This window comes from Meles meles, chromosome 8 (assembly GCF_922984935.1).
Source record: "Meles meles chromosome 8, mMelMel3.1 paternal haplotype, whole genome shotgun sequence".
Lineage (NCBI taxonomy): Eukaryota > Metazoa > Chordata > Mammalia > Carnivora > Mustelidae > Meles > Meles meles.
The window spans coordinates 59,127,126-59,151,922 of NC_060073.1; the positions used below are offsets into that span (position 1 = coordinate 59,127,126).

General features: G+C 46.2%; 1 protein-coding gene across 1 annotated transcript; it reads left to right on the forward strand.

Annotated features, from left to right (window-relative positions):
- The first annotated feature begins 15,230 nt into the window (after positions 1-15,230).
- On the forward strand, positions 15,231-16,235 carry LOC123948778 (olfactory receptor 52K1-like). Its single transcript, XM_046015931.1, has one exon. The coding sequence runs from the start codon at positions 15,231-15,233 to the stop codon at positions 16,233-16,235; it is 1,005 nt and encodes a 334-aa protein (XP_045871887.1).
- Positions 16,236-24,797: the final 8,562 nt, after the last annotated feature.

The following is a 24,797-nucleotide window of genomic DNA, read 5'->3' on the forward strand; positions in this document are numbered from 1 at the left end:
TGTGCGATACAGTAACGAAAGTGATAATGACCATTCACAAGTAGCTAGGTCTTTACAGTTTGTGTGATTGCACCTGGTCCTCACACCAGCGCCGTGGCTACTACCCCTAAGAACTAACTAAGGCCTAGAGAGGCCTAGGGCTTGTCCAGGGTCACACAGTGGCCCAACATCTAGACCCCACATGCCTGGGGTCTGTTGATTGAACATCAGTTTAAACTTCAGCAAGCCATACTCTAGAAATGGCTCTGGCTCTTTAAGGGGAGTGAGCAGGACCCAGGTGGCAGGCCTGGCTATAGTCAGGTGAGAGAGTGGCCATTTCCACTCATTAAAAGTTTAGCCGGGCGAGCGAGCAACGTGGGCACCTGGGGCCGGCGGATCTCCTTGGGGCTCTGGCCAGAGCTGGCCCCAGCTTCGGGCCCAGGCTGCTGTAATGGGGCCCCAGGTGTCCTGCCGAGCCTCTGTTCCCCAGGAGAGCCTCTCAGGCCACCAAGGCCCAGCTCATTATGGCCTAATTGGTGGCAAATCATCAGCCAGCCTCAGGGACAGACTGATGAGCTCAGAGTGAGAAAAAGTTGGAGCAGCCACAACGGTCTCCCACGTGGTCACAACTTTCTCCGCAGTGGCCCAAACTTTCCCAGTCCTGGGGGGGTGGTGCGCAGCACTCCCAGGTCCCTGCTGGTGCCCATGTTTGTCCAGGTTGCCCAGACCCAGCTGCACCCTGGATACGCTGCTGTCGCCACTGGGACTGGCCCAATCCTCAGCGGTAGCCTGGCAGTCTGGGTCTAAGGTGCCTCCAGTCCCCACCCCCTGAGCCTCAGCCTTGAGGGTGCCCTCAACCTGGTGAGGGGTGCCCTAGCTCTATCCCCACTCCTTACCCCATCCCAGGACACCTGGTGGGGCAGCAGCCCCCTCCACACCCCGGAGCAGGGCCGGGGCATTCCCTCCCTGAAAGGGAGAAGATGTCCAGTTCTCTACACAAGCATGGACCCCACGTCCCCACCCCTGAGCCAGTTCACAGAAGTCGCTCCCCTCGCCAGCCCATCTCCTCTCACACCAGCTGAGGAGGGCAGGGAAGGGAGAAGGATGTTAAGATGATAAACCAAAGGTTGCTATCTCAGAGCATCAGACTGTTGAGTCTCCAAGAAAGCCCGGCAAGGTGCAAGTCCTATCCATATTTCACAGATAAGGAAACTGAGGCACAGAGATTTTGAGTTCACCCGCCTTGTGCAGCCTTTCCCTACAAAGAAGTGAGATTAATCTGGGCTCAAATCGCTGCCACTGAACCAGCTGTGAAAACTGCCCCAACTTAACTTCTGTGTCTTTGCTTCTTCATCTACAAAGTGGGGATGTTATCATATGTATTCTGTGACATTGGGAGGCTAATGACAGTGTGTGTAAAATGCCTGTCATAGTCCTGGCAGAGAACACATTCATTCATTCAATGACTGTGGTTAATACTTTTTCATAGCCCGATGGAATGGAAAAGCATGGGCTTTGGGGCCAGCGGTTCAAAAACCATGATTGCTCCATTAATCCAAGCCAGGTTCCGAATCAGCCCTGGAGTTTCCAGGGTCAGTTAGATGCTCGCCCTGCCCTCCCAGAGCAGGAAGAAACAGAACATACTTGCAGTGAGAGACAGGTTGGAGGTCAGTCTGAGAGGTCACCTACCTCTCCAAGCTGAGCTTTATCATTTGTTAAGCAGTGGGCAGTGTCCATCCCACAATAACGCCGGTTGTCCTGGGACCTGAGCGCCGTAATGTAGGTGACTGTGGTCTGCAAATTCTAGAATGGTGTAGAAATAGTCCCACTACCTGACAGATGAGGAGTTGAGGTTTGGGACCTCGAGTCACTGCCCAAGTTCACCCAGCTGGTGGTGGCTGAGCCTAGACAGAATCCCAGGACTTTTCTGCCCAGAGGAGGCTCAGCACCCTGGCAGGATGGGCAGCCTTCCTCAGCCTTCCACCCCTGTCACACCCTGCGGGGCCAGTGACACACTAAGGTGGGCGATGTGAGGGCAGACCCTGCCTCTTCACAGGGAACTCACAACCAGGGGTCAGTAAGCCAAGCAGGAGATATTCACATTACACGAGGAGGGAAGGCATCCCAGGGAAGGGGGGCTGACAGACGCCTTCCTGCCTCTCCCTGCTCAGGTGTAACCTTAAGCCTCAGGATCCTCTCTTCTTCTGCCTTTGCCTCCAAAGAATCCTATGGCCTGTGCAGAAATGGGGAGTTGGGGTACACGTGTCCTGCTGCCCCATTCCATTCAGATGGTGGCCAGAGAGAACATTCTTAGGTGGTCTCTCCTCTCTGCCCCTTAGCAAAGGTCTGAGCTCAGTGTGGTGGTTGTCACAAGGAAGCCAGCACCAGGGCAGAGAGCTCTGACCTCCATTCCCCAGCAGACGTTGACCCCAGGTGGCAGCAGAAAGGAGCTGGGCCTGGGACCTTCTAGGAGCTCCTGAATCATTGGTGGCCAGTGGCTTCCTCTGCCAGAAAGGAACAAACCTGCAGGAGGCAGTAGAGATTCGGGAGAAGGAAGGAGGCTGAGGATCGGGATGGAGGAGGTCTAAGGAAGTGACCCAGCTTGACCCAAAGTCCCCTGGGGAAGATCTGGAGGGAGCCCAGAGGACACACGTGTGTGCATGTACACACACGCGCACACACGCACACACACACACACATTAAATGTGGGCACCAGCAGCAGTAGGGCTGTCTCACAGCCCAAGTTCAAGTCTCAGCTCTGCCACTTACTGGCTGCATGGGCCTTGGCACATGTGTGCCCTTTACCTGTTTCCCCTTCCATAACATGGGGTTAATACTAGGGACAACCATGCAGAGTTATCATGAGGAGAGATATGTAGAGAGATAGCCTTAGCTCACTGTATAGACTCCATGCTGTGTGTGAGCTACAGTGCTAAGTAAGGTACAGTTGTTATCTCCTTTGGTTGATGCTCAGGACATCTCTCTGAAGTTTTGCTTGTTCACAGCTACATTACACATAGCCTACTAGGTGCTCAATAAATAGGTGTTGAATGAACGGGTGGATGGATGGAGATAGGATTGGTGTTACTGTTATGCCCATTTCTCAGAAAAGCACACTGAGGCTCAAAGAGGAAAAGCAATTTTCCAGGACCACACAGAGTCAAGATCTCCTGCCCCAGGCCCTGACACCAGCGTGTTCTGATTGACTCAGACTCAAAGTCTGGGGACCAGGTGGGAGTCTGGAAAAGTGGTAGGGCACAACAGAAAAGTCCAAGAGCGAAGCATCTAGAACTATCTGGGCAGCTCCGGGACTGCACCTGCCCCCAAGCGCAAGCCCGGGCCGCCTTTCCCCAACATGGTGCTTGGGAGCCACCTTGTGGCTTCTCTGGGAGGTGCAGGTTTCCGCGGGCTTGGCCTAGACAGTGAGGAAAGTCAGCCCTGCAGCCAGAGAGGGGCAGTCCACAGATCCAGGGCCAGGCTCCCAGCCCAAACACGGATAGGGAGGTACAGCCTGCTCCAAAAGCTTTGCTCAGAGACCAAAGGGCCCTAAGAGCCAAAAAATTTGTTTATGGGCAGCGCAGGCAGAGGTGGGGGGCAGGGATGTCCATGGGTCCATCAGGGGACTTTGGCCTCCTGGCTTTCTGGAAGGCCACTCCCAGATGGCCCCTCTCATTCAACACACACACAGAGCCTTATCAATGCACTTGCCAGATTTCCCACCGCCCACAGCCTGAGGTCTTTGGGTCTGTGGTCTGGATTTTTAGGACTAGGGCGTTCAGCTCAAAGGACCCCCATAGAGGAAGTTCTCCTTCCCTCCTTATGTACATGAGGCCCATAGAAGGATGGGCCCTAGCCGGTGGGCCCAGCATCCAGGCCCCCAGACAGTCAGGCCAGTAGATTCTTAGTAGGGACCTTTCTCCTACAGAGAGCAAGCACAGTGATTCAGTGATGCATTCATGCACCCTGAGACCCACCCTCCAGCACAGTCTATGGAGAACCCCCTCCCACTTCCCATTCTTGAAGGAGGCTGGGAGCTACTACCACTCTGGGCCCAGGCCTAGCATTGTATGGGTCTGGGATCAAAATGAGACTTGATTTCAAGTCTCAGCTCTGCCATTTACTAATGCTGAGCCTTGGCCAAGGGCAAACTCTCTGAGCGTGTTTCCCCATCTGTAAAATGGGTTTCAGAATCACCACCTTGTAAGGAGTTGTGAGTTTTAAATGAGATATGGCCTGTAACAACCAAGCTGTGGCACCTGGCCAAGGGCAGGAGGGGGCTAACTGTGTCACCCCTTCCTCTAGGACCCAGCCAGCCAGGGGAATTGAGGAAACCTACTGGGAGGTCAAATCCCTCCAGCCACAACTGATAACAGGGGCCCGATACCTGTGGCTTTTCACACTCAGGCCCCAGGATCAGACAAATCAGGGAAGACCCTTCAAATCAGGCAGTTGGTGGCCTGTCCTCAGGCCTTGACATTTCTTCCTTTGGGCTCAAAGGAAGAAAAAAAGAAAAAAGAAAAGACCCATGGGTGAGTCTGCTGGGAAGAAGGGGGTACCAGGTGCAGAGACACGACCTCACTGGAGGCAGGACACCAGGGGCCAGCCCAGTTCTGCCCTCACCCCCTGCTGAAAGAGCTCTCCTCAGGATACTCCCTCTAGCCAAAGGGAGGCCCTGAAGCCCGTTGGGAGGGACCTCCTTCCTCCCAGCATAAGGAAGCCCCCTCATCAGAGCCAGGGCCCACTGGCCTGCTACCTACAGAAGCTTTCCCCACCCCCCTCCCCAGAGGAGGAGCTAAGGGTGAAGAGGCCAGGGGGTCTGCCTGAAGGGCCAGAGACCCATTTTTAGGACTGGATACAGCAAGCTGAGTGGGAAGTCACACGGAGAGAGCGGTGGGGTGGGGTGCAAAGTGAGAAGGTCTGCTCATCCGTGTCCCCTGCCGGCCTCACATGGGGAGGAGAATCAGCCCCACATTCCCAGTACTGAGGGCCCTCTGGCACCCCAGCAACAGAATGGGCCCAGAAGACCCTAGGAGCCAGGGGCAATTCTAGGCCCGGTTCTGCTACCAAGTGGCTGAGACCACTTGTCCCAAGCCTCAGTTCCCTCAGTCATCAAGTGTGGTGGTGTCCCCACCTGCCAGTGTGATAGGAAATCATCTGAGCTGAGAAACACAGAAGAGGGTAAATCTTACGGTCAGTGTTTTATTGCTAAGAATAAGTACATAGGCAGGAGGAGACCTTGGAGGTGACAATGTGTTTATGGCCTAGACCGTGGTGGTGGGTGCACCGGTCCGTGTAATCCGCACTCATCAGGCTGCAGACAGTAAATATGTACACCTTTTTGTGCATTGTCGGGCTTCAGTAAAGGGTCTTCTAAAAAAGGGGGGGGGTTCCTAAACTATAATCACATGAAATTTACTAGGAACATCAGAAGTTTGATCTAAGAAGGAGAGCCCCAGTACTCCTTTTATGGAAGGGGAAACAGAGGCCTAAGGGCACCCCGCCAGAGCCTGGGTCCAGTCTCAAGCCTCTGAGCTTGCTTCTCCACACTCCCTTTCACCTGATGCTAGTGGTTGCGGAGGAGGCACAGGTTAGGGCTTCCAAGGACCCCTCCCCAGAGGGGACAATGGCCCGAGACAGATAGCAGGGGCTTCACTGAGACTCCTGTGCCCAGAAAGTCTCCCCATCTATGCCATGTGCTATGATATCCACCATAAATCCTCAGGGAACCAACTGGGGCCATTATCAGCCTTTTGCTCATCATTGTGGGCTATAGATCCCATCAGAAAGCAGGTTTGGAAATAGGGAATCCTGAACACCCTGACCAGGAGAGAAATCTAGAGAGGAGAGTTTAGCACAGGGCGGCTCACAGGGGCCAAAGGGATAAAGGGAGGGGAGACAGTGGACGGAATCCTAGGGAGGAGTGGGAAGCTGTCAGGGAGGTCCCAGGGCAGTTGGGCTGCCCAGAGTGCCCTCCACCATGGGATGAGACCCAAGTCTTGAACCCAAAGACTCCTCACAGTGTCGCGGCCCAGAGCAGCTGGGGCAAGAGCAATCAGGGAGGTCTTCCTGCAGCAGGTGGCAGCTGAGGTCCTAGAGCAAGCAGTCAGCAGCTGGGTGATGTAGAAGGGAGCACCAGCTGGTTGGCAGAGGGGTAGGTGGCAAAGTATATGATTTGGCCTTGCTGGAGGGCAGCAGCCCCTCCATCCAGAAGATGAGACCTTTGAAGGCCAGTCTCCATGGTTAGCACTGGGAAGCCTCTGCCGGGTTTTACAAAGGCTGTCAATGCCAGGTCTGCTTTCCCAAAGGATCCTTCTGGCACCAAGGGTGGTGAAAGACTAGAGGGGGTGGCTGGGCTAGCCCCGCACTAGGCCTAGAGGTGAGTCGGGACAGGCATCAGGAGCCAGACCAGAGGAGACGGGGTGGGGGAGAGGTGGGACAGGCTGGAGTTGGTGGCAAACCAGACAAGGGGGGTGAGGGAGAGAACGAATGGGGTGATGTCCCAGAACCTGACTGGGGATGCGAGCTGGACCCTCCAAGAAAGGGCATTGAAAGGCAAACCCACAAGGGTGGGAGGGTAGAGAGGCAGGAAGGTCAGTGGCAGACAGGCTGCACATTGCATGGAAAGTGTGTGGACTGGCCTCATGTCTCACCTTCCTGGTCGCCCCTGGTATGGGGTTCTGGTGATGAGCCACAGGGCCTCAAAGCCATCCCCAGGGCCTTCAGCACCATATTCCTGTCCATACTCAGCTGCCACAACACCTCACCCTGTCACTATAAGTTAGCCAGTAACAAAGTGTCCCAGTCTGACAGGGGGCCCATCCCTTCCCCAGAAAGCCCCAGACCTAAGGGGCAGCATGGCTGGGAGCTGCCGGTATGATAAGGAAACTTGAGTCTCCTCAGCCTATACTACTACTGAGCGCCCCTCAGCTGAACTCTCTTTCCTAAGACAAGGCTAGAAGCACACCTCCCCTAGGAAGTCTTCCTGGCTTAGCCCTGTCTCACATTCGGGGTTGAGTTCCCACCCCTCTGAGCTGAACCCCTGGAGCCCAGACCAGACACGCTTCCTGAGAGCAGGCCTTGCCTCCCTTGTCATGGGTGTCGCACACCCACACCTCCCCTCTGCATCCAGAGCCGGCCCAGGCCAAAGCCATCCTTGCTGTCCCTCTCTCATTCCTTTGAACCACAGGTATGAAGGCTGTAGTGGGTTTATTGATGGCCCCCAAAAAGGTACATCTAAGCCCCAAGCCCTGGAAGTTGTGGATGTGACTCTATTTGGAAAAAGGGTCTTTGCAGATGTAATTAAATAAAGAATGCTCATATGAGATCATGCTGGATTGGATCACCCAGGTTGGCCCTAAATCCAGTGACAAGTGTCCTTGTAAGAGACAGAAGAGGAGGCCAGGGGAAGGAGGCAGATTATAGAGTTTTGCAGCACGAGCCCAGGAATACCTAGAGCCACGAAAAGCTGGAAGAGGCGAGGAAGGGGTCTCCCCCAGAGCCTTCAGAGGGAACACGGCGCTGCCAACACCCCAATTTCAGACTTCTTGCTCCAGAACCATGGGAGAATACACTTCTGTTGTTTTAAGGCGCTCAGTCTGTGGTAGTTTGTAAGGCAGCCCTAGGAAACGAATGCAGACTTAAACACAGCCAGCAAGTTGTTCTCAGAGGTCTGAGTTGGCCGCAGTGTGAGCCGACCGAGTGCTATGCCCGGCAGAGCCGCCATTGTCCTGGGCTTCTGGCTCCAGGCCCTGGCCCCACCCTGAGAGAGGGGCATGGACAAACTGGAGGGAGCCTAGCAAGAAGGGCCCCACTGGGCACCCTATGGCCGGGGCTTCTCCGGGGCCCCGGGAGTGGGGACAGGAGGGCCCAAACGAGAAGGGGAGCAGACGCGAGCTATGCGCAGTCTTGTGTGCGGAAGTCCCTCCTCTACACAAAACTCACACGTGGCCCTGGGGCAGCAGCAGGGGTTGACGGGCTCCTGATGCCTCTAAGACCCTCCAACCCTGACAGCCCATCGGCCACCTCAGTCCAGCAGGGCTGGAGCTAGCCCAGGCCGGATGACCTTGGGTGGAAGACTCCTGGGCTCCAGACCACACGATCTAGCTCCTGCCTTCATCCCCACACCCAAGGCTTTGGGTTCAAGCACACCCACCACCATCACCATTCCTGCCCCTCCTGTCAAGCTGCACCTGAGCCATCCCAGGCCCTCCTTCTCTCTGCCTTCCAGGTGGGTGCCAATGTCCCCTTCTCCACGAAGCCTTCCCCGACCCCCATCCACTCCACCACCAGGCCCAGAGCAGTAACAAGACAGAGGTGAAGTGTAGAGAGTTAGTTTGCCACAGATCTACTGATCTTGGATAAGCCCCGCAAAGTCTCCAACCTTAGGTGGCCCACCTCTAAAGTGGGATGATCTCTTTAACAGGGCTTCCCACAACCTCATTTTCTTGCTTCCAGTTCTTCCCTTTCTCCCATAAACATCACATAAATGCCCCCAATCCTTCAAAAGTCCCCACGTAGTAGATGCTCAATAAAACTTTCACTTCCTTGGAATTCTTCACTCCTCATTACTGACATGTACAGCGGGCCTATTGGACGGACCAACACCCTGTGCTCCACGCCCCACCTGCTTTGACAGAGCTCCCCCGAGGGGTGCTGCAGCCTGGGTTTGGGGCAAGAGGTCTGAATTGCCCTGTTTTGAGTTGAGTTGAGTTGTACCCCTTTGGCTCCAGAGCAGGGAATTTGGGCAGCCTAGGCCAAAAGGAAGGGTCCAGCCTGGATGTCAGGAGATGTGGCTCCAAACGGGTCCTGGGGAAGTCGTAGGAGACGAAGGAATCACCACAGGGCCAGGCTCCCCAGGGAAGGAGCTGGCATGCATTTAAGTGTACTAAGGGAGCCCCACCGCTTCTCTCCACTGCTGCCTGCCTGTGTTCAAGTGAGTATCAGCTCAGGGGGTCAGCTCAGGTGGGCAGTGGGGGCCAGGGAGGTGATGGCGGGTCCAGGGAACAAGAGGACTGGCAAAGGAGGAAGGACAACTTGTACTCACACCCCTTTCTTTGGACAATTACACCACAACCCCATCCGCAGTCATGTCCCCTCCCCCCCAGCTCCTGGTCTCTCAGAAGGAAATCCTCTCTAAGCCTCACCTACACCCCTCCTCTTTGAACTGAGCCCCGTCAGTGGTGGGGAATCTGCAAGGGCTTCATTCATCTTCTCTCTCTCCCAATCTCCCATCTTGTTTTTCTTATACTTTTCTTCCGTGGGACTTTGGCCAAGCCCAGTGTCTCCCTCAAGGTGTGCTAACAGTAAGTGGGACCCTGGCTTTGGAGTTCTGACCCCACCCCACCAATTCTCAGCTTCTGCACCCCACCGCCCTTTCCTCTGGCTCACTCGAGCTTCAACTCTCAGATTAGACGTCCTCTTCTCTGCGGAGTCTTTCCTGTGCCCAGAGACTGAATTAGAGGTCTCCCCTGAACCCCCATAGCACTCTGGCTCTTCCCTATGGGACTCTTAGCACTGTGGACATTGAAACCCCAGGTAATGCACCCATAGAAGCCCCAGGGCCTCGCAGAGTGCCTGGTACATAATAGAGGTTCAGAAAAATATACTGAAAGAAGAAATAAATGAATAAAGGGGGACTTCCTATGACTGACCCATGGCCATAATACCTGCCTATAGAGACACTACGGCTACTAAGTGAGAGGGAGACTTGATGCAGAAGTACCTAACAGAGCCCAGACTACAGGAGGCCCTCAAAAAAATGTGAGTTTTCCCTCTGCTCCTTTTTATGAAAACCACCTCAGGAAGACAGCTATCCCTCCAAGATAACAGAGGACAGAGCTGAGCCCAGAGGGAGGACACTACATAAAGAGGGATTTGTGGCTTAGATGAGGAAAGTGCTCAGGTGAAGCCATGCACACATGGATCTCCTGGCCTGACGTGTAGTTTGGAGGGACTTGTAGAGCCTCATACGCTGCAGACATGCATGTCAGGGAAGGGGAGCCCCAAGATGGCCTCTGCGGTCCTCTCCAGTGGCCGTGCGTGCATGATTGTCGATGCCTCACGTGGTCCCAGAGGCCCACAGAGGAATCACTGCTGGGAGGCTGGCAGCTCCATCTTCCTCTTAGGCTTCGTGGGTGCGAGCAGGGAATCTTCCCCCTCTGCTGCCCTATGTTTCTGAGTTTTTGATGTCAGTGAGGCAATTGCCTGGCAGCGAGTGATGTCTGAGCAGCGAGGATAGGAGCCATGTTTTTGTTACGGGATTCAGTCTATGGTAGGAGAGGGTATGTCTGGGAATCTCAGTGTGTGTCACTGAGTGTTTTAGTGAGAGCCTGTATTTGTTGTTTTCACACACGTCCTAAAGGACTACATTTCCTGACTCCATACAGTGATTTGAGATGAGCCTGACTCAAAACACCACCAGCTTATTCTTGGGGTTAAGGTATTTAATTGCATGACTAAAATGCAAATCACCCTATAGAAATCTATGCTAATAAATTTAAAATTCTTAATGAAATGGGCAAATTATCAAATTTCCAAATTTACTTAAGAAGAAACTAAAAACCTATGTAGATTAATTGCCATGAAAGAAATCTCTAAGTGTTACCAAACAGTTATCTGCTGAAAAGGTCTGTGCCCACATTGTTTTATTGGTGAGCTTTCCCCAAAATTCTCAAGAGATGAATAATTCCTATGCTTTAAAACCTATTCTAGAAAATAAAATTTAAAAAGGAAATTGAATCAATTAACTTTGAAGTTGGCATAACTATGACACCAAAACCTCATAAAGATAGTTCCAAAAAAGAAACCTGTAGACCTATCTTAAATAAAATACTAATAAACTAATTTCAGCAGAATTTAAAAATATAAATATCTACTTGTCAATGAGCCAAATTTTAAAAGCATTGACTCATTATTGTTGGTTCCATGAAGGCATCCAAAAATATTAAACACAAATTCCTACTTTTTTATTATTAAAAACAAGAAACAGAACAGTATTTCATTAACATAAAAAAGAATATCTATCTCAAATGAACAAGAAATATTATACTTAACATTAGAAACAGGAGTTCTAATAAAACTGAGGAAAAACAAGTATACCTTTTCTTATCATTATTCTTTAACATTGTCAAGAAAGTTCTTTTTTTAATGAAATAAAATGTAATTTTTTTAATTTTTTTTTTTTTTAGACAGAGAGAGAGTACTGGTGGGAGCAGGAGGGGAGGAGCAGAGGGAGACAGAGAGAGAGAATCTTAAGCAGGTTCCCCACTCAACACAGAGCCTGACACAGGGTTCAGATTCAGGTTCAGCCCAGGGTTTGGTCTCACAACCTTGAGATCATGGCCTGAGCTGAAATCAAGAGTTGGACACTCAACCAACTGAGCCACCCAGGCACCCCTGAAATAAGGTATAAAACAGAAATAACCATCTAGTTTTTTTTTTAAAGGGGGGGGGAGGAAAGAGGAGAATTCTCCTTTGAATACCCAAAAAAATCAATTGAAAAAAAGTTTTCAGTTACTAAGGAAATTTTTAAAGTACAATATGTAAGATATATAATATATAAGATAAATGTAGGGGTTCCTGGGTGGTTAAGTCGGTTAAGTGTCTGCCTTCGGCTCAGGTCATAATCCCAGGGTCCTGGGATAGAGTCCCACATTGGGCTCTCTGCTCAGCAGAGAGCCTGCTTCTCCCTCTCCCTCTGCCTGCCACTCCCCCTGCTTGTGCTCTCTCTCTTGCTATCTCTCTCTCTGTCAAATAAACAAAAAAATCTTTTAAAAAAAGATAAATATACAAATATACAAAATCAATAACTTTTATATAAAATTGTTGCCAATTCAAAAATATGATAGAAAATTATTATATTTTTCATGGTAACTAATAACAGAAATACCTACAATGAACTTAACAAGAAATGTGAGGAGATCTATTTATTACTCAGCAAATACAGAGTATCTGTTATGTGGCAGGTTCTGTATTTGGTGCCTGGAATAGAAATGTGAGTGAAGTGGATACAGTGTGTGCTGCTGTGGACCTATGCAAATAACATTAAGAAACGGCTGAGAGATATAAATCAAGACTTTTTCCAGACACCATACTTTGATATTGAATGGAAAGATTGAATGTTCTCAAGACATCAGTCATTCATGGAATAATTTATAGGATTAACGAAATCCCAATTTTTAAAAATCACAATAGGATTGTTTTTGAAAATTGGCAAAATGATTCTAATGTTTGGAAGAATAAAACTTGAGAATGACAAAAAATAACTTAAAACAAAAGTACTGATATTAAAAATCAAAATAAATGATGAAGCTATAGTGACTAAAATAGTAGAGTACTCCCTTACAACTCAGTAATAAAAGACAACTCAATTAAAAACAAGCAGAGGATTTGAATAGATATTTCTCCAAATAAATACACAAATGGCCACTAAGCACATCAACTGAAACATGCACAACATCTTTAGCTCTCAGAAAAACACAAATCAAAACATCTTGGATGACTAGAATTTTTTAAAAGACAGATAATAGTAAGTGTTGACAAGGATGTGGAGAAATTGGACCCCTCATGTACTGCCAGCTGGAATATAAAACAGTGCAGCTGCTTTGGGAAACAATCTGGCAGTTCCTCAAAAGATTAAACAGAGTATATAGATACCCAGAAATTCCACTCCTAGAAATGAAAGCATCTGTTTACACAAAAACTTGTGTAAACATTATTCAATATAGCCAAAAAGTGGAAACCACCCAGATATCCATCAACTGATCAATGAAAGATAGCATATCCAGACAGTGGAGTACTCTCCAGCCACTGAAAAGAAACGGTATACTCATGGCTACAACATAGATGAAATTTGGAAACATTATGCCAACTGAGAAAAGCCAGCTATGAAAGATCACAGGCTGTATGCTTCCATTTACAATGAAAAATCCATGGGGTGCCTGGGTGGCTCAGTTGGTTAAGTGTCTGCCTTCGGCTCAGATCATTATCCCAGAGTCCTGGGATCAAGCCCCACATGGGTCTCCCCGCTCGGCAGGAAGCCTGCTTCTCCCTCTCCCTCTGCTTCCCCCTCTCCTCAGCTTGTGTGCTCGCTCCCTCTCTCTCTCTCTCTCTTGCTCTCTCTCTCTCTGACAAATGAATAAATTAAAAAATTTTTAAAATGGGGCGCCTGGGTGGCTCAGCAGGTTAAACCTCTGCCTTCAGCTCAGGTCATGATCTCGGGTTAAACCTCTGCCTTCAGCTCAGATCATGATCTCAGGGTCCTGGGATTGAGTCCTGCATCGGGCTCTCTGCTCAGCGGGGAGCCTGCTTCCCCCTCTCTCTCTGCCTGCCCCTCTGCCTACTTGTGATCCTCTCTCTCTCTGTGAAATAAATAAATAAATAAATAAAATCTTATATATATATATATCTTTACATATACACACATACATATGTATGTGTGTGTGTATATATATATATGAAATGTCCAGAATAGTCAAATCCACTGACACAGAAAGTGGTTGCCTAGGGCTGGGGGTACTGGGGGATATAGGCAGTGACTACCAATGGGTAAAGGATTTCTATTTGGGGTGATGAAAATATTAATTGTGGTGATGGTTGCACAGCTCTATGAATTTACTAAAAAAAACCATTGAATTGTACACTTAAATGAGTAAATTGTATGTGTTATGCCCAAGTTTTCGTGTCCGAGAGACCACCAAGGAACCAACACCGATGTAATCACACGAGGGTTTATTTTACAAGCTTAAGCTTGGGCCCAAGTATACCCGACGCAGCAGAGTAGGGACTTGGATCCTGACGCTAGTTAAGGCAGGGGTTTTTATGGGTCATTACAAGAAGCTGGGGGTGGGGGGAAGGAGGAGAAGTTTCAGACTTTTCTGCAGTAAGCTGATTAGCTGTTGCCAGGGTGTTGCAGGTGGAGTACTTTCTTGGAACTAAAGCAGGGTGGGGGTCCCTGGAACTAAAATAAAGTAGGGGAAAGTTCAGCCCTTGGGCCTGAGATGGCTGCCAAAGCTAAGATGGCTGTATTTGTGCTAATGCTAAACCTGAGGTGGGATGGCCTTAATTTTCTCGGCCTCCACATATGGTATATGGGAAGGAATATACATGATTAAACCTCAATAAAGCTTTTATTTTTTAAAAAAAATAGCATGGTATTGGCACAAGAGCAATCAGAACATCACTACCTATAAAACAACCCCATCACATATAAGAACTTAATCTAGGATAATGATAATAACAAAAAGCAATGGAGAAGATTAAATAAGAACAATTATTTAGCTACTTGGGGAGAAATATATCAAGTTAGATTGTCACTTTGTGTCAAAAATGAATTTTGTGTGGATCAAAATTTATTTTTTTTAAGATTTTATTTATTTATTTGTCAGAGAGAGACACAGTGAAAGAGGGAACACAAGCAGGGGGAGTGGGAGAGGGAGAAGCAGGCTTCCTGCCAAGCAGGGAGCCTGATGCAGGCCTCGATCCCAAGACCCTGGGATCATGACCTGAGCCAAGGGCAGACGGTTAACAACCTAGCCACCAGGCATCACAGGATTGAAATTTAATATGAAAAAGTTTGACCATATTTTAAAGAGGAACACTTTGATCTTTGAATGAGAGAAGGCTTTCTAAGCTTAAAACCAAGAAAAGAACTCACAAAGAGAAATGCCAATAAATTTCATTTTATAAATTTAAAATTCTTAGTCTTAACATCAGAATCAAGATAAAAATACTAACAGGATTCAGAAATTGTGTTTCAATGGATAAAAAAGGGACAATACTGTTAATAATTAAACTGCTACAGGAAACACTTAGTCCCTTGTATACCTGGGCAAACTATAATGAACAGAAATTTCACAAATGAGAACCTTCAAATTAAAATGAGATCGTATCTTTCAATCACAAAATTACTAAAAATATTTTTAAATCATAGTAAGCTAATATGAGGACCAGTGACTCTGCAACAAGACTGATACAACTTTCTCAGGAATCTACGTGACATCCTCAGAAGTGTTCAGATCATTTGACTATAATCCTACATCCAAATCTAGAATATATTTGAAATGCAAAGAATTGTTGAAAGATGTGTGTCTTATTAAATTATGGCCCTTAAATTCTCCTTTCTTCTCCAGAAATATTGACTCATGAAGACCAAAGCCTGGTGAGGGTAAGGCAGGCCCTGGTGGGGTCCAGGTACAGAAACCAGGCCTCCTGTATCTCTTGTCTTCCCAGAGCCATCCTGCACCCCAGGAATGATGTCAGCATGGAGCAATGGCAGCTCCAATGTGTCCTATACCAGCTTCCTCCTGGTGGGCTTCCCAGGACTGCAGGAGTCCCGTACCCTCCTGGTGTTGCCCTTCCTCAGCCTCTACCTGGTGATCCTCTCTGCCAACGCACTGGTCATCCACACGGTAGTGGCCCAGCGGAGCCTGCATCAGCCCATGTACCTGCTCATCGCCCTGCTCCTGGCTGTCAGCATCAGTGTTGCCACCACCGTGATGCCCGCCATGATGTTCAGCTTCTCCAACCGCTTCAACCGCATCTCCCTGCCTCGCTGTCTGCTCCAGATGTTCTGCATCTATTTCCTCATTGTCTTTGACTGCAACATCCTGCTGGTCATGGCCCTGGACCGCTATGTTGCCATCTGCTACCCTCTCCACTACCCCAATATAGTGACAGGACAGTTGCTGGCTGGCCTGCTGGGGGTGGCAGCTGCCAGGAGCACTTGCATCGTCGCTCCGGTGGTGGGGCTGGCCTCCCAGGTTCGCTTTTGCCGCTCAGACATAATCCACCACTTTGCCTGTGAGCACATGGCCCTCATGAAGCTCTCCTGCGGGGACATCTCCCTGAACAAGACTGTGGGGCTCACTGTCCGCATCTTCAACAGAGTCCTGGACATGCTGCTCCTTGGAGCTTCCTATTCCCGCATCATCCATGCTGCCTTCCGGATTTCATCTGGCAGAGCACGTTCCAAGGCCCTGAACACCTGTGGCTCCCACCTGCTGGTCATCTTCACCGTCTACTCTTCCACTATGTCCTCATCCATCGTCTACCGTGTGGCTCGCACCGCCTCCCAGGATGTGCACAACCTGCTCAGTGCCTTCTACCTGCTGCTCCCATGTCTAGTAAACCCCATCATCTATGGAGCCAGGACCAAGGAAATCAGGCAGCACCTGGCAACTCTGTTCCAAAGGGAAGAGCTACCAGCACCCCCTGAGAAGCCCCAGTCTCTGCCCTCAAAAGGGGAGCTTCCTGCCTAACTCTTTGGAATTGGAGGTCCCACAATCACTCTCACTAGCAAGAGGATAAATGTGTCAGTGAGTCATCCCTGCCATATTTTGGCTTTGACTATCTGCCTTCATCTTTGAGAGTCTTTTATCCACTTTCTGTAAACAGCTACTAATCCAGAGTTATACAGTAACTAACTATAAAGCAAGCTTCGGTCTCTGCCTTCTAAATTTTCTCCCCTTTTTCCTGCATGTGATTTTCATTCATTCATATATAATTTTCAAACAGCTACTTTACATACATCATGTTAACCCTATGATTGCAAAGAAAGGGGGAAAAATCAGTCTCTTCCCTGAAGGAAGCTCCAGGCTATAAAGTTCCCATTGTATAAAGACATGGAATATTCAATGATAGCTTTATGTATAAAACTCTGTAGGAACTCAGAGGAAAGACAAGTATTCAAAACTCTTCACAGAGAAGGTTAATTTGAGTTATGTTTGAGAGATAAGATAAGGTGTTTGCAGGAGAGGAAGGAGACAGAAGAAAAGGCATTTCAAGCAAAAAGCAGCAGCAGGTGCAAAGGCACAGAGGCATGGGTAGACATGGCCGAGTGGGCTCTCTCCACCAATCCCAGTCTCCCTGCATAGGAGCAGTATAGGCCAGGCAGGGAAGGAGGCCAGGTGGGCAAGCAGAGGCCAGGTGATGAAGGGCCTCATCTATCGTGATAAGGAGTTTAAGGTTTACTCTAGGCAGTATGTAGCCACGTAAGAGTACAAAGCAGCAAAGTGGCAAGGTCCTATCTGTGTTTTGGAACGATGATTCTGCAGCCCTAGTAGAGCATTGTGAGAAGAAATAAGATGGTTGGAAAGAAAAACACTACAATAAAAGACTTTGGAGGTTGTACATTTATGGATAATGATCTGGAGTATGATCATGTCATGTATTTGTGACCTGTACTGGATGGACAATAAGTCACTAGTGTTGAAGGAAGCAAATGATTAAACCAAGATGGAGTACAGGCCACGGACATGAATGCACTTTATTGTAGTCTAGAAGAATGGCAGGAGTTGGGGAGGAAAGGTAGACTGAGCCAATGTCCTCTATGAAAACGAGAAAGGGATCTTGAAGCTGTTAGATAACAAGGATGAGGAAGGAAGAGGATACAAAGCTGGAAATTCAGCCCACACTACATTTGCAAAACCATCACAGAGGGAACCTTTTTGTAATTTGTATAAAAATATGCTATGTACTAGACACAGCTTTGATCAAAACACACCAAAGGAAACCAAAAGGTAAGCCATAGATTTGGGGAAGATATTTGCAATAAATTTAACCAAAAAACTGGTACCTAGAATATGTAAAGAACAATTACGAATCAACAAGAAAAAGACAGACAACTTAATAGTAAAATATGCAAAAGACTTGAAGAGTCACTTCAAAAAATAAGCATAAGAAACAGTATTTGACCTCTAGCCTCTCACATATAGATGTTCAGGTGGCGCACTGTACAACTTCACACATCTATTGTGTAAACATAGATTCATTCACGTATTACAAAATTTCCCAGAAGATAACCACAAAATTCTCATGCATTACCAGGGAGGTCATAGACTGGTGAACCACTCTGGAAGACAATTTGTCATTATCTAGTGAAATTGAAGATATGTATACCCCAAGACCCCATAAATCTCTCAGATACTAGGCCATCAAAATACATGTATAAGAATTTTCATAGTAGCATTGTTCCTAGTTGTGAAAAACTAGAAACAAAATAATGTCCTTGAGCAATAAAATATGTAAATAGATTATGGTACATTCATACATTAGGATGCTATGAATAATAAAATACAGTCACAAGTACAATATCCATTCATGATAAAAATCCTCGCAAAGTGGGTCTAGAGGAAATATACCTCAACATAATAAAGGTCATATATGAAAAACCCACAGCTAATATCATACTCAATGGTGAAAAGCTGAAAGCTTTTTCCTAAGGTCAGGAAGAAGACAAGGATGTCCGCTCTTACCACTTTTATTCAGCATAGTACTGGAAGTCCTAGCCATAGTAATTAGACAATATAAAGAAATAAAAGACAACCGAACTGGTAAGGAAAAAGAAAAACTCACTATTTGCAGATGACATGATAACTCTATATAGAACACCCTAAAGACCACCAAAAACTACTAAAACTGATAAGTTAATTCTGTAAAGTTTCAGGATACAAAATCAATGTACAGAAATCTGTTGCATTCCTATATGCTAACAATGAAACAACAGAAAGTGAAATTAAGAAAACAATCCCATTTACAATTGCACCACAAACAGTAAAATACTAGGAATAATTTTAACCAAAGAAGTGAAAGACCTGTACTCTGAGAATTATAAAATAGTGATGAAAGAAATTAAAGATGCCACAAAGAAATGAAAAGACATTCCATGCTCATGGGTTAGAAAAATAAAATTTTGTTCAAATGTATGTAATACCCAAAACAATCTACACATTTAATGCAATCTCTACCAAAATGCCAGAAGCATTTTTCATAGAGCTAGAACAAACAATCCTAAAATTTGCATGGAACCATGAAAGACCTCAAATAGCCAAAGAAATCTTAAAAAAGAATAACAAAACTGGAGGTATCACAATTCTGGACCTCAAGTTATATTACAAAATGGTAGTAATTAATGCAACCCTATATTTATAGCAGCATTTTTTACAATACCCAAACTACAGAAGCAGTCCAAGTGTCCATCAGTTGATGAATGTATAAAGAAGAGGAGGTATGTACACAAAATGGAATACTACTCAGCATAAAAAAAATGAAATCTTGCTATGTACATCAATATGGATGGAGCTACAGAGTATAAAGTTAAGCAAAATAAGTCAGAGAAAGAAAATAACATATGATTCCACTCATATGTGGAAATCAAGATACAAAATAAATGAGCAAATGTAAAAAAGAGAGAGAGAGAGGCAAACCAAGAAATAGACACTTAACTACAGAGAACAAACTGATGGTTACCAGAGGGTAACCAGGTGGAGGGATGGGTGATATAGGTGAAGGGGATTAAGGAGTACATTTATCATTCTTGTTCTTTCTTTTATTAATGTATTGTATCACATAATGATTGATTTGTGGATGTTGAACCAACCATGCAGCCCAAGAATAAATCCTACTTGGTCATAGTGAATAATCCTTTTAATGTACTGTTGGATCCTACTGGCTAATATTTTGGTGAGAATTTTTCATCCATGTTCATCAAGGATATTGGTCTGTAATTCTCCTTTCTGGTGGGGTCTTTGTCTGGTTTTGGGATCAAGATAATGATACTCTCAATAGATGCAGAAAAAGCATTTGACAAAATACAGCATCCTTTCTTGATTAAAATTCTTCACAGTGTAGGGAGAGAGGGTACATACCTCAATATCATAAAAGCCATCTATGAAAAACACACAGCAAATATCATTCTCAACCAGGAAAAACTGAGAGCTTTTCCCCTAAGGTCAGGAACACAGCAGGAATGTTGTTGTTCAACATATTACTTAGAAGTCCTAGCCTCAGCAATCAGACAACAAAAAGAAAAGGCATCCAAATCGGCAAAGAAGAATTCAAACTCTCATTCTTTGTAGATTATATGATATTTTATATGGAAAACACAAAAGACTCCACCCCAAAACTGTTAGAACTCATGCAGGAATTCAGTAAAGTATCAGGATATAAAAATCAATGCACAGGAATCAGTTGTATTTCTCTACACCAACAGCAAGACAGAAGAAAGAGAAATTAAGGAGTCAATCCCATTTATAATTGCACCCAAAACCACAAGATACCTAGGAATAAACCTAACAAAAGAGGCAAAGAATCTGTACTCAAAAAAGTATGGAGTATTCATGAAGGAAATTGAGGAAGACACAAAGAAATGGAAAAAAATTCCATGCTCATTGATTGGAAGAACAAATATTGTGAAAATGTCTATGCTACCTACAGCAATCTATACACTCAATCCAATCCTTATCAAAACACCATCAATTTTTTTCACAGAAATGGAACAAATAATCCTAAATTTCTATGGAACCAAAAAAGACCCTGAATAGCCAGTAGAATGTTGAAAAAGAAAACCAAAGATGGAGGCATCACAATTCCAGACTTCAAGCTCTATTACAAAGCTATAATCATCAAGTATGGTACTAGTACAAAAACAGAAACATAGATCAATGGAACAGAATAGAGAACTCAGAAATGGATTCTCAAATCTATGGTCAACTAATCTTCAACAAGGCAGGAAAGAATGTCCAATGGAAAAAAGATAGTCTCTTCAATAAATGGTGTTGGTGAAATTGGACAGCCACATGCAGAAGAATGAAATTGGACGATTTCCTTACACCACACATGAAAATAGACTCAAAATGGATGAAAGACCTCAATGTGAGAAAGGAATCCATCAAAATCCTTGAGGAGAACACAGGCAGCAAACTCTTTGACCTCAGCCGCAGCAACATCTTCCTAAGAACATCGGCAAAGGCAAGGGAAGCAAGGGCAAAAATGAACTATTGGGATTTCATCAAGATCAAAAGCTTTTGCACAGCAAAGGAAACAGTTAACAAAACCAAAAGACAACTGACAGAATGGGAGAAGATATTTGCAAACGACATATCAGATAAAGGGCTAGTGTCCAAAATCTATAAAGAACTTAACAAACTCAACACCCAAAGAACAAATAATCCAATCAAGAAATGGGCAGAGGACATGAACAGACATTTCTGCAAAGAAGATATCCAGATGGCCAACAGACACATGAAAAAGTGCTCCACATCACTCGGCATCAGGGAAATACAAATCAAAACCACAATGAGATATCACCTCACACCAGTCAGAGTGGCTAAAATTAACAAGTCAGGAAATGACAGATGCTGGCAAGGATGCGAAGAAAGGGGAACCCTCCTACACTGTTGGTGGGAATGCAAGCTAGTGCAACCACTCTGGAAAACAGCATGGAGGTTCTTCAAAAAGTTGAAAATAGAGCTACCCTATGACCCAGCAATCACACTACTGAGTATTTACCCTATAGATACAAATGTAGTGATCCGAAGGGGCAGGTGCACCCAAACGCTTATAGCAGCAATGTCCACAATTGCCAAACTATGGAAAGAGTCTAGATGTCCATCAACAGATGAATGAATAAAAAAGATGTGATATATGTATATATATAAAAATACATGTATATTATATATATAATATATGAGACAAAATCCTAAGATGCAGGTGACAATGAGCAGACTGAGACAAAGAGGGAAGAGAAGCAGTGTGAGAGCCGGCAGCAAATGGAGTTCTGGATAACAGAGGAGAGGCTTCATTGCTCTGGAGGCTTTGACATAAAGGAATTTATAGACTGAGGCCAAAGGCCAATGCAGCCAAGTCACCCTATAAGGCTTAATGTTCTGAGTAGGAAAGGAGAGGGATGGGTAGATAGGTACGTGTGTGTGTGTGTGTGTGTGTGTGTGTGTCCATACACACACACACACACACACACACACACACAATGGAATACTATCAGCTATTAAAAAATGAAATCTTGCCATTTGCAATGATGTGGATTGAACTAGAGGGTATTATGCTGAGTGAAATAAGTCATTAAGAGAAAGACAGTTACCATACAATACCACTGATATGAGGAATTTGAGAAACAAGACAGAGGACGTAGGGCAAGGGAGGGAAAAATGAAACAAGATGAAACCAGAGAGGGAGACAAAACATAAGAGACTCTTAATCTCAGGAAATAAACTGAGAGTTGCTGGAGGGAAGGGGAAGGGAGGGGAGTGGGAAGGATGGGGTGGCTGGGTGATGGACATTGGGGAGGGTGTGTGCTATGGTGAGTGCTACGATTTGTGTAAGACTGATGAATCACAGACCTGTACCTTGAAACAAATAATACATTACATGTTAATAATAAAAAAGAGCACATTTGTCATGATGATAAATATAAACAAATGTATACATAATAAAAAATTAAAAACAGGGGTGCCTGGGTGGCTCAGTGGATTAAGCCGCTGCCTTCGGCTCAGGTCATGATCTCAGGGTCCTGGGATCGAGCCCCGCATCAGGCTCTCTGCTCCGCAGGGAGCCTGCTTCCTCCTCTCTCTCTGCCTGCCTCTCTGCCTACTTGTGATCTCTCTCTCTGGCAAATAAATAAATAAAATCTAAAAAAAAATTAAAAACAAAATACAGTAGCATACAACATGAATTTTTCTATCATATTTTTTCCTATTTTTCTAAATCTCCTGAGGATATAATGGATTGTAGAAAGCCAAAAATATAGTGTATTGTGGGGTTGATAATTTATGTGGAAATAAAACATGAATAGAGTAACACAAACACTGGGAGAGGGGAAATGGAAGAAGCCTATTGTCAGGATCTCATACTGTTTGTTGGAGTGGAAAAATGCAACTTAAAACAGACCGTGGTGAGTTAAAGACATGGACCACAAATGCCAAGGCAACCTCTAAAACGACACAGCTAAGGCCCAGCTAATAAACTAAGAAGTAGAATCAAGTCATAGAATATTCAATCCAAAGAAAGCAGAGAAAAAGGAAAAGAGGAGCCTTGCAGTTCTGCTATTTTCAAATAGAGGACAAAGGACAGAGGACAAGGTGGTGAGGCCTCCGTGGAGGAGCCAGCCCCTGCTTCTGGGGGGTCTCAGCTCTTCATGGCAGAGCCCACACTGAAGTCACCACCTTCCCCAGCTCCTGAGACATCCACACTGGGCAAGTACCTCCGTATGGTGTGCATACACACACACATGCACACTGCACCTAAATCAGGCCCCTGGCTCTCCCACTGTCATCAAAGTATCCTTTCCTGTCTTTGGGTGACCCTGAGTGCCTATGTAATCCCCAGATTGCAAGAGCCTCTTCCCTTCACAGGAGTCTCAGGTCATCCCCGGGTGCCCCTGGGACAGAGCCTGACCTGAACCCTGTCTTGTTCTCTCTAAGCCTCTAAGGGCCCAACTCTAAAATGAAGGAAATCCCTCAGCAGATGTGACTTCTCTCTCAGAAATACCAAGAGCTGTAGAAATGAAAATGTTAGTACATGGTCACCTCCACCTAGCCTCTCTCACAGGGGTCCCTTGGGAGTTCTGGGTTTCTCTTTGTCTCTTCCTTGGTGTCCTTGGACATGTCTGCCCACTGGGAACTTCCTCAGGCTCCTCCCCTGGAGCCACAGGTCTACTTACCCATCCCTTCTCCTCAGTCTCGCAGATCAGCGCTTTTCAGAGGTGAAACCAAAACCCTGGCAACCTGTGCCCAGACGGAAGAACACCACAGGCTTCCACGGTGAGGTTGTGGGGTGAGAGGATGGGAGATTGATGGGGATTTAGAGGCAGGAAAAACCTGAAATTGGACTTGAACTCCACCTGTTATCATCAACAACCTAGGTTCATATCCTAGCCTGATCATTTAGTGCCTGAGACTTAACGAAAACTAGTTACCGTCTCTCAACCTCAGTGTCCTCATCTATTGACACAGTTAATAAATAGTATTCATCCCTCAGTGTTGCTGTGAATATTAAAGAAATACTACATGGAAAACCCTCGGAATCATGTCTGGCATGTATTGAGTGCTCAATAAATGCTAGCTATTAATATCACTGCTGAGACTAAGAAAGCTTGGAGCCTGTCCAGTGCTGCATCCGTGTAGGGTGTGAGGGGGAAAGTGCGGTGTGGACGGAAGAATCCTAGAAAAACTACATTTTGAGGTCTGGCTCTTTTTGTTAGATGAGACTAAACAAATCACTTGGGATCTCGAAGCCTTAATGGGTTTCATTTTTCATTCATTCATTCATTCCACTCAACTTCCAAGGGCTGCTCCAAGTTGCAGATGAGAATGTTTATTAACATCCCTTTGCACATTCACTTGTTCCTTCCACACAACACTTACTGAACACATATTCAGCTGTGGGCTCGGGGCTGAGCAACTGGAAAAAAAAAAAAAAAAAAAGGACATGGTCTCCCTCCTGACACTTGTCAGTCGAGCAGGAAGCTCCGTCAGCAAGCCAGCAATCTTTACACAATTAAAGACACGTCTGGGAGCTTTGCTTTAAATGTGAGGAGTAAGGGACTGCCTGGATGGCTCAGTCAATTAAGCACCTGCCTTCAGCTCCGGTGATATTCCCAGGATTCTCTGACCCTACCATCCCCATGCTTTTGCTCCCTCGCTCACTCTCTCTCAAATAAATAAATAAATAAAATCTTTTTAAAAAATAGAAAATAAAGGTGAGGAGAAAGATGGAAAGCTTGAGAGTCATATAAAGTTAAGGTAAGGCTTATTTTCTCTAGACAGAGACAAACTTTTTCATACACTAAGGGAAAAGGGGAAAGGGGGGAGAAGTAGAAGATGTCCTGAGGACAAAAGAGAGAAGAGACATCTGTCCCTGGGAACTGAAGGAAGAGAGAGGAACACAGTTGCCAGTTTGTGAAGACAGGGAGGAGTTCTGCATGTGGTTTTGACTTTTCCAGTGGAGGAGGTGCACCTCTCTTTGTAGAGAACACACAGCTCTGGAATCTTTGTCTACCCGTCCCTCTCCTTTCCTACACAGAACAT

What these genes read in the sequence shown, in the direction of transcription:
- LOC123948778 (XM_046015931.1), top strand. Translation starts at nt 15,231, where the DNA reads ATGTCAGCATGGAGCAATGGCAGCTCCAATGTGTCCTATACCAGCTTC.